Source organism: Dipodomys ordii, unplaced genomic scaffold, assembly GCF_000151885.1.
Source record: "Dipodomys ordii isolate 6190 unplaced genomic scaffold, Dord_2.0 Scaffold68, whole genome shotgun sequence".
NCBI classification, from domain to species: domain Eukaryota; kingdom Metazoa; phylum Chordata; class Mammalia; order Rodentia; family Heteromyidae; genus Dipodomys; species Dipodomys ordii.
The window spans coordinates 2906619-2915884 of record NW_012267284.1 but is presented as its reverse complement, the minus strand read 5'-3'; the positions used below and the strand labels follow the sequence as shown (position 1 = coordinate 2915884).

Genomic DNA, 9266 nt, shown 5'->3' with positions numbered 1-9266 from the left:
CGGAAGTGGTGCTGTGGCTCAAGTGGTAGGGCACTAGCCTTGATTGAGCTGAAGAGCTGAGAGACAGCGCCCAGGCCCAGAGTTCAAAAGAAAGAAAAAAAAGAATGGAGGCGGTATGTCGGCCCACCTTGCCTGACCTCTCAGCTGTGCAGATGGGTGGCCTCCAGTCTGGTGCTTGTTCAGCGTGGGACCCAGGCTTCATCCTGTTCAGTGGCTCCTGTCATCATGTTGGCTTATGTTGTTGTTTTGTTTTGGGGTTTTGTTTTTGTTTTGTTTTGTTTTTGGTCAGTCACGGGGCTTGAACTCAGGGCCTGGGTGCTGTTGCTGAGCCTTTATGCTCAAGGCTAGTGCTCTGCCACTTTGAACCACAGCTCTGCCTCTGGTGTGCAGGTGGCTTCTTGGAGATGTCTCATGGATGTTTCTGCCCAGGCTGGGTTCGCACTGCAATCCTCAGAGCTCAGCCTCCTGAGTAGTTAGGATGACAAGTGTGAGCCACCGGCACCCAGCTCCTCCTCCTCCTCCTCCTCCTCCTCCTCCTCCATCACCACCACCACTTTTTTCTTCTTTTTCTTCTTGTATGGGCATACTGATACTGTTGGGGTTTTTATTATGCCAAGTCCTAGGGCTTGAACTTATGGCCTGGACATTATCTCTGAGTTTTTGTGCACAAGGCTGGCACTCTACTACTTGAGCAGTGCGTCCACTCCAAACTTTTTGCTAACTCATGGAGGATTAGAGTCTCATGGACTTTCTTGCCCAGGCTGGCTTTGAACCATGATTCTCAGATCTCAGTCTCATGTGGACCTAGGATTACAGGCATCAGCCACCAGTGCTCTGCTCCCGATATTGGGGTGTGATCTCATAGCCTCACTTGCTTGCTCAGCTTGTTCATTTGGCTACTGCTGTACCACTTGAGCCACACCTCCAGCCCAGCTTTTTGCTGGTTATTTTGTACTATCCTTAAAATCATTCCTTGGATCTTGGCCTCCTAAGTAGGATTACAGGTGGGAGCCACTAGCACCCAGCTTCTTGTTGGTATCCACAGTGATGCCCAGTGCATGGTGTATTGAATAAATGTTGGTTGAATGACTGAAGGACCAGATCATATGGCTCAGGGGGGCAGGGAAGGCCTCCTTTGGTCTCGGAAGATCATTTATGGGTTCCTAGATTCCCAGGTTTCTCTGAGCTGGGGCCCTGCTCTCAGAGTGGCCAGCTGTCCGGTCTTGTTCTGTGCCTCTGTTTCCCCACTGTGCCCTGACCTCTTAGCTGTCAGCCTACCACAGCCTCCCCAACCCCCTGGCTGCCTTGTGTGGGGACATTCCATGCTCCTCCCGGCATTGGCTGGGCCCTTCCGAGGACATTTCCCAATGCCCTGGGGACCCCAGGCAGCCGGCAGAACATTCTAGCAAAGTCCTCCAGGCAGCTTGAGTAAGTGGCTGAGTGTGAAGAGGGGGGGGGCTCCACTGCCATCCACCTGTTATACATGCCCCTCTCAGTCTCAGTTTCCCCACTTGGCACAATGGGGGACAGGGGTTGCATTCCTGGGGGGCCTTGCTTCCTCTCCCTTCTGTTCTCTCTCTCCCTCTTCTCCCAACTCCACTCTCTGCCCATCTCTGTTTTCATCCTTTTTGGAAGTACTGGGTATTGAAATCTGGGCTGGTGTTCTACCGCTTGAACCATGCCTCCAGCGCTTTTTGTTTCAGTCTTTTTTTTTCCCCAATAGGGTCTTTGTGTTTTTGCCCAAGCTGGCTTGGACCACTATTCTACTCATTTTTCTTTTTCTTTTTTTTTTTTGGTTGGTCATGGGTCTTTAACTCGGCCTGAGCGCTGTCCCTCAGCTCTCCAGCTCAAGGCTAGCATTCTACCACTTGAACCACAGCGCCGCTTCAGGCTTTTTCTGCTTATGTGGTGCTGAGGAATTGAACCCAGGGCCTTATGCACACAAGGCAAGCACTCTACCACTGAGCCACCTTCCCAGCCTCTACTTATGTTTCTTCTGTAGCTGGTACAACAGGCAGGAACTACCACACCTAACATTTGAGATGAGCTCTTGGCAACTTTTTGCTCAATCTGGCCTGGAACTGTCATCTCATTTTTCCCCCCTAACCTTCTCATTCCGCTCCTCTCTGTCTGTCCAGCCTTATTGTCCTCATGTCTAGCTCCACCCTCCTTGGGCTCTGGGCTGCAGCCTCTCCGCCCCCCACAGATGTCCTGGAACGGGTGGGAGGTTATTTTGGGAGCTGGTAGCTCCCCTGAGCCTTTCCCAGCAGCCATGGCGGGATGGAGAGCGCAAGAAGTAGCCTGGTGGCCTGCAGTGGAGCATGGGGTGGTGACAGTGTTCAGGGGGAGATGAGGGACCCCAGCCTGCCCCTCACCATTCCAGGGAGGCCGGCTCCCCCTGCCGGGTCTCTGCTGGCCCCAGAGTGAGGGCGCAGCATCTGTGCTTCGAGTGGGCACTGGGGGACCCTCCGGGCCCAGCCCCAGACCTGAGCCACTCAGGGCGTCTCACCGGCTCCATGGGAGAGTGAGTGAAGTCATCAAGCTGAGCCCTGGGGCACCAGACCCCATCCCCGCCCCCCTGACGGGTTTATTTAATTATTCACTTTGGCCAGTACCTCATCCAGCTTTTGGGTGGTTAGAGATAAGCGTCTGAGGCTCTTCTTCCTGGGGCTGGCTCTGATCCATGGTCCTCAGATCTCAGCCTCCTCAGTAGCCAGGATTACAGGCGTGAGCCACCGGTGCCCAGCTACTTATCTTTTCTTCTCTCACTGTTAATGATGTTTGCACTCAGGGCCTTGTGCTTGCTGGGCAAACCCTCGACCACTTGAGCTGCTCTGCCAGTTCCCTTTTGCATTTGTTATTTTTGAGGTCAGGATTTGTGTTTGTGTGAAATCTAGCCTGGACCTTGATCATCCTGCCTCTCCCTCCCATTTATCTGGGATTATAGATGTGCACCACCACAGTTGGCCTTTTGGTTTGTTTTGAGAGACAGAGACTTGCTTGGTATGAATTCTAGACCTTCCTGTTTCCACCTTCTGAGTGAGTAGCTGGGATTACAGGCATGCACTATCCCATCCAGGCTAACATTTTCCATGGCATTGTACTGAGTGTTTGGAGTCCAGGGTGGATTTTGCTCATATGTCCACTGGAACTTTCTAGGTGCCTCTTGGCTGTATGTGGGTTTCAGTAGCTGTGCTGCAGGGCCATCTAACAGAACCACACAGGGGTCTCCACTTCCTTCTGAGCCTGGTCACTATCTAGAACATTCTATCTCTCTCTCTCTCAGAGGGCCTGCCTGTCTTGCTTACCTCTTCATTGCACCATCCATCTGTGAGTATGTGCAGTTGGTGCTTTATAAATGCAGATGCAGAACTGATTAGCACCCAGGTGTTCCCCCGCCCTGCTCCTCCCCAATCCTTGCGCCCCATAGCACAGGGAGGCCTGCAGAGAGCAGTACTTGAACCCGTGGCTGGTGACCTGTGTCCCATGTGGCCTTCCTGTCTCCGGTCTGGTCCTCAGGGCTTGACCAGCTGGGTTGGGATCCCCAGCCATCTTCTCATCTGACTGAATTCCTTGCCCTTCCTTCCTCAAATCCGGCCTGGGCTGCATCTGTTTATAGCTCTGGAGCAGGCCGCATCCTCTGGGTCTGTCTTCCATCTGGAAAAATCATCAAGGGCTCTGCAGGCCAGATGGTGGATGGAGGGCCAGGTCGCCTGCCCTGCCTCCACCTGCCCAGCCGGGCCTCACACTGGCCTCGGCGCCGGTCTCAGCTCCAGACACCCCTGTGTCTGTGGCCTGCCATTATGAGCCTCCACTAAGATGGTGGCATCTCAAGGTCAATCGCCGCTGGATGGGGTCAAGGCCAAGGAGCTGACCCAGGGCAGCCGGCCCCATGCCCTACATGGACTCAGAACCGTACCTCGTTACCAATGACACACACACACACACACACACACACACGCCACACACCACGGCCAGCTGGAGCATCTGAGCCTGCTCTTCTGATCTGGCTCCTGACTGACCCTCAAGGCTGACCCAAGAAATACGCACACTTCCCACAATGACCACTGCCCGTCCACCAGCAAAATGGGAGTGGGAGTCCTGGCCCAGCAGGGTGGGAGACGGCTCGAGTACAGACACAACCATATTGGAGGGAGCTCAGTGTCCCAAGCAGGCTACCCCAGGGCTGTCCGTCCTGAGCTGTGACCAGCTCAGCTGCCAGCAGGAGGCCTTGGTGGCAGGCAGAGCCAGGGCCAGAGGGGCAAGTGCAGGGGGCCTGGTGAAGGGACCTGTGGGCCCCAGTTGCTTCAAATGGGGCACAGAAGGGGAAGTACCAGGCTCCGCACTGCATTGTGGGAATACCACAGGATTACATCCTGACCACCTTACGTCCCCTACTTCCTGTTCCTCCATTGGGCCAAGGCAAGAGTTATGCTTTACTTGAGAATCCTCTTCCCTCTGTGCCTCGCTTTGCTCGCCTCTGTCATACACACTGGTCACTCCCCATATTTACCCCTCAGTGATCCGATGTTAGTTGTAACCACACCATGGGATGCTAAATTTCATCCCTTAGACTTGCCTCCCTCCCCAGACATAGCAAGTTCTGTGTGTGTGTGTGTGTGTGTGTGTGTCTTTCTGTCTGTCTGTCTGACTCATTAACCATGACAAAGCTTTTCACCTAATACATGCTCTGCAAGTATTTGCTGAATGAACAAATGAGGACTGCGCAGGGTATTGCTCGCCTGTAATCCTGGCATACAGAAGGTGAAGGTAGGAGGGTCATAGCCCTGGGTCAGCCTGGACAAAAAACACAAGGCCCTACTTGAAAATTAAGGAAAACAACACAGTGAAGCTGCCTCTCAAGTACAAGGCCCTGAGTTCAAATCCCAGTACCACCAAAACAACAAAAGCTGGCATGTAGCAAATGCTCTGTAGATGGCAGATGCCTCTGTGCCCTGGGGCAGGACTCGGCCACTGGCCTCAAGCATCTGGCCCACACTGGCCATAGCAGGGAAGAGGTAGAGGAGCTGAGCCCATTCTGGGCAGAGCTGGGTGGAGCCACACCGCAGCCTGCTGAGATCCAAAGGAGCCTTGAGAGCCGCACATCCGGGTGGGGGCAGGGAGCAGGTGGATTAGCACCTGGATGGCGGTTGCTCCTGGGCCCTGAGCCATAGCACTCAGGAGCTGCACCCAGCTCTGCTGGCCTGCCAGCTGCTCAGGCACTGCCCACTGCACTGCCGGCCCCATGAGGCCGGGCAGGGTGCAGGCCAGGGGTGGATCCAGTGGAGTGTGGGCCTGCCACGTGGGGCCTCAGTCCTCCGACCCATCCTGGCCCCTTGGTTTGCGGCTGCCTGGGTGGTGGGGAGTTTGGGGGGATCCCTCTCCCTTAGCTAGACAGGATGAAAACCCAGGCCCGCCTAGGGGACCCAGTACTGCCCATCCTGTGGGATAGCTGGCTTTCCTGGAGCTGTGGAGACTAGGGCTGGGAGTGGGCAGTGTCAGGCTCCTGGGAGCCCCGGATCCCCTGGTGGGGAAGGGAAGGTGAGCCTGCCAGACACGGGCATCTCTGGCCTCCATGCAGCCTGCAGCCTGTCTGGAGGCCCAGCCCCACTCTGAACCTCCAAATCCCAGCCAGAGCTATGGGCCGCTCATTCCTGAGCACCCCAGCTCACCTCAGCCAAGAAGGCAGACACAGAGCAGGCAGCGACCCAGCCTCGGCGGGCGGGCCCTGAGGCCCTCCTCTGGCCAGGGAGGAGCGAGGACCAGCGGTCAGTAGCCCAAGGTGACCAGCCAGGCCTTGGGTCGTGGACCTGACTGGCATAGTGTCCAGTGCCCAGGTTTTGTGTCCTCCGTGAGGGGGAGGTGGCTCTGGCCTTTGACCTCCTGCTGTCCAGTGCCCAGCCCGCACACACATCCCCACTCAAGGACACCCCGAGACCCCAGGCCCGCAGCTTGCCTGAGCTCTGACCCCAATGGGGTGGGGGCTCCCCCCAGCCACCCCCCCCCGCCACAGCCACAGCATCCGTCCACCGATTCCCCCATCCCAGCAGCCGCCTCCCTCGCACAGCCTGTGGGGACCCAGGCGCCGGGCCAGGAGGGCGCTGGGGTGTGGGAAAGGCCCTCCCCATCTGTCTGCTGGGCCTGGAATGCGCTGACCAGCGCCCGCCTAATCCCGTCTGCAGCCCATGGGGCCGCCCAGCCGCTGGGTCAGAGAGGACCCCAGAGGGCCGGGCAGCGGGCAGGGCTGGGGCTCCGATCCCTCCCCTTGTGCTCAGAGCCTCCTCCCAGCCCGCCTTTCCTGCTGTAATGGGACCCACAGTGTGTGTGGGGTGCTATGGCCCCCAGGAGAGAGGGGTAGGAGGGAGGCCCCTGGGGTGGGGCTGCTGCGCCCCGCCCAGCCGCTCAGCCTATATCCCCAGCTGCTCCCTCTCTGCGGGGGCTGTGGACATGGCGCTGCAGGTGGGTGACACTCAGGGGTCAGGGTGGCCACGAACTCTGGGTCTGGGGAAAGGAGCAGGGCTCCCCGGGCCACATGCTCCTCCCCACAGACCTGAGGGACTGTTTCTGCCCTCTTGTCATTCCCAGATGGAAAGAATTTGGGGGTGAAAGCCTCGGAGTAACCCCTCCAGGAGAGGGTCCAGGGGGACAGGGACCAAACACAGGGTGGGTGGGGGAGGTCTTGGCTCAGCTTAAAGATCTGTGTCCATGACTTTGACCTTGACTGTCAGTTTGAAGCCTTCGGTGCAGGGGGCCTGGCCCCCGGCTGGAGCCTGACCGTGCAGGGGCAAGCGGACTCCGGACAGGACAGGTAAGGGGCAGTGTGCTTCCCTCTGGGCCTCTGGTGCTGGGGGAGAGGAGGTGGGAGGAGAGGTGGGGGGAAGGGGGGTCGCATTCAGTGCTTACCACCCTCGGAACAACACAACATCCCCAGGTTCGAGATCAACTTCCTGTCAGAGTCGGGGGACATCGCCTTCCACGTGAAGCCCCGGTTCTCCAGTGCCACGGTGGTGGGCAACGCCTTCCTGGGAGGCCTCTGGGGCCCGGAGGTGGTGTCCAGCATCTTCCCGCTGGCCCTGGGGGAGCCCTTCGAGGTGATGGGGGCCGTGGGAGGGGGCGGGAAAGGTGGGAGGAAGCTGGGCGGGGGTCCCAAGCCCCAAAACAGAGACCCCATGGTGGATGAGATTGCAGGCCAGCACCGCAGACACACGGCTGGTCAGAGTGACTCTCCCTTCCTTAGTTTCCCGATTCGTGCCATAAGGAATTCACTACCCTGGCTACCAAGCCTCAGGCTTGGGAGGGAGGACAGGTTGCCCAGCGTGGGGTTCTGTAAGTCCCTGCTGTTCTTCCTGGAGCCCTCCGGCCCTCTGCGGAGATGGGGGGACTGGCCTCCAAGGCTGGCTGGGGACTAGGATCGCCCACTCTCCTACCGGGCAGGTGGAGGTGAGCGCCGATGCCGAGCACTTTCACGTCTACGCCCAGGAACAGAAGGTGCTGCAGTTCCCGCACCGCCACAGGCCGCTGGCCACTGTCACCCGGGTGCAGGTGTTCAGTGACCGCCCCCTGGCCCACGTGGAGCTGGCCAAGCGGAGCCTGAGCTGGGGGTAACGTCCCTGCCCCAGCAGGCCCCCAACGCCCCCCAGGACCAGTGGTCCCCTGGCCCTTTCTGCTCAGGCGGCTGGGCTCAGGGTGGACCCCGGTCCTCCGTTGCAGGGATGGGGTGACTGACCCATCGCAGTCCTAGCTGCAAGCCTCGGCTGTCCATGCACCTGGAATCCCACCCGAGGCAAGCTGGGGGGATCCTCTGGTTTTGTGTGAACCCCCAGCTCCACAACTTCAATAAAACATGAGCAGGCTGCAGGTGCCTGGCTGCCATGGGGCGGGGACACTGCGAGAGAAAGCCCAAGGGGAACCCGAACTCCGTCCCCCACCCCCTCAGGGTCTGAGATGGAGCTGCAGTGAACACAAGATCCCCCTTCCGATTTCTGATGGATACATGACAGGCCTGACCACAGGGTGTCGGGCCTGAATCCACAAGGCCCCAGACAGGGCTCTCCATGGTCGCTGGGGGCCACCCCACAGCAGGAAGCAGAGGGGTGGGGAGTCCTGTCCAGGAATCACCGCAGAGGCCCCAAGCCCCCTGAGGTCTCCTCTCTCTCACTTCCTCTAGGGCTTTTCCGGCCTCTTCCCATCCCACCTGGAAACTAGAGCAGACAGACAGACCAGACAGACAGACATGCTGCCAGCCCAGCCCTGGGTGTGAAGGGGAGTGGGGCTAGGAGGAGGAAGGAGGGGGAGGCATCATGGTGTCCAGCACAGCGGGTGGGGGCTCTCAGCTCTGCAGCCTCCAGGTTGGGTGGCCTTCCACACGTTTGGCCGTCTCTGAGCTTGTTCTTGCCTGTGTGGGGCAAGAGCCCCTGGGGAGGTCAGAGCTTCAACAGCTCACAGCATGACAGGTGTCTGCTAGTTTGCATAGCTGTGTGGTAATTTGTTGCTGTGGAGCTTGAACTCTGGGCCTGGGCGCTGTCCCTCAGCTCTTCAGCTCAAGGCTAGTGCTCTACCACTTGAGCCACAGCACCATTACCAGTTTTCTGAGTAGTTTATTAGAGATAAGAGTCACAGACTTTCCTGTCTGGGATGGCTTTGAACCGTGATCCTCAGATCTCAGCCTCCTGAGTAGGTAGGATGACAGATGTGAGCCACAGTATCTGGCTATGTGTTAGTTATTTTTTTGTGCTGGTTCTTGGGCTTGAACTCAGGGCCTGAGTGCTGTTCCTGAGCTTTTTTTTTTTTTGACTCAAAGCTAGTCCTCTACCACTTGAGCCACAGCTCCACTTCTGCTTTTTGTGTGTGTGTGTGTGGTTAATTGGAGATATGAGTTTCATGGACTTTCTTGCCCTGGCTGGCTTTGAACTGTGATCCTCAGATCTCAGTTTCCTGCATAGGATTATAGGTGTGAGCCACCAGCACCTGGCTTGTGTGTTTATTTTAGTATGACCAACATTAGGTATCTAATCATTAGATCATGTTTATATCTTGGTGCATATCTAGCTATCTATCCATCATCCAGCTAGTTAGCTGTTGTCTGTCTGTCTGTCTGTCTGTCCACCACTCCTCTGTCCACTTGACACCGGCCTGAGTGAGTCTCAGCTCTGGTTTCCTCTGTCAGACTCGGGGCCTCAGACCTGGGGAAGATGGAGTCGCTGCTCAAAACATAAAATGCAGGCCAAGCTTTGTGAGCAAGGGCTGGCACGGGACATAACATCAGT

At 57.4% G+C, this 9266-nt stretch overlaps 1 protein-coding gene across 1 annotated transcript; it reads left to right on the top strand.

Moving 5' to 3' along the window:
* The first annotated feature begins 6447 nt into the window (after positions 1-6447).
* Positions 6448-7605, top strand: Grifin (galectin-related inter-fiber protein). Its single transcript, XM_013023381.1, has 4 exons — positions 6448-6459; positions 6729-6808; positions 6932-7091; positions 7435-7605. Exons 1-4 carry the CDS (start codon positions 6448-6450, stop codon positions 7603-7605), a joined length of 423 nt encoding a protein of 140 aa, XP_012878835.1.
* The last annotated feature ends 1661 nt before the right edge of the window (positions 7606-9266 follow it).

What these genes read in the sequence shown, in the direction of transcription:
- Grifin (XM_013023381.1), top strand. An exon ending in GCGGACTCCGGACAGGACAG is followed by an intron (nt 6,809 to 6,931) that starts GTAAGGGGCAGT and finishes CAACATCCCCAG; the next exon opens with GTTCGAGATCAACTTCCTGT. An exon ending in CCCTGGGGGAGCCCTTCGAG is followed by an intron (nt 7,092 to 7,434) that starts GTGATGGGGGCC and finishes CCTACCGGGCAG; the next exon opens with GTGGAGGTGAGCGCCGATGC.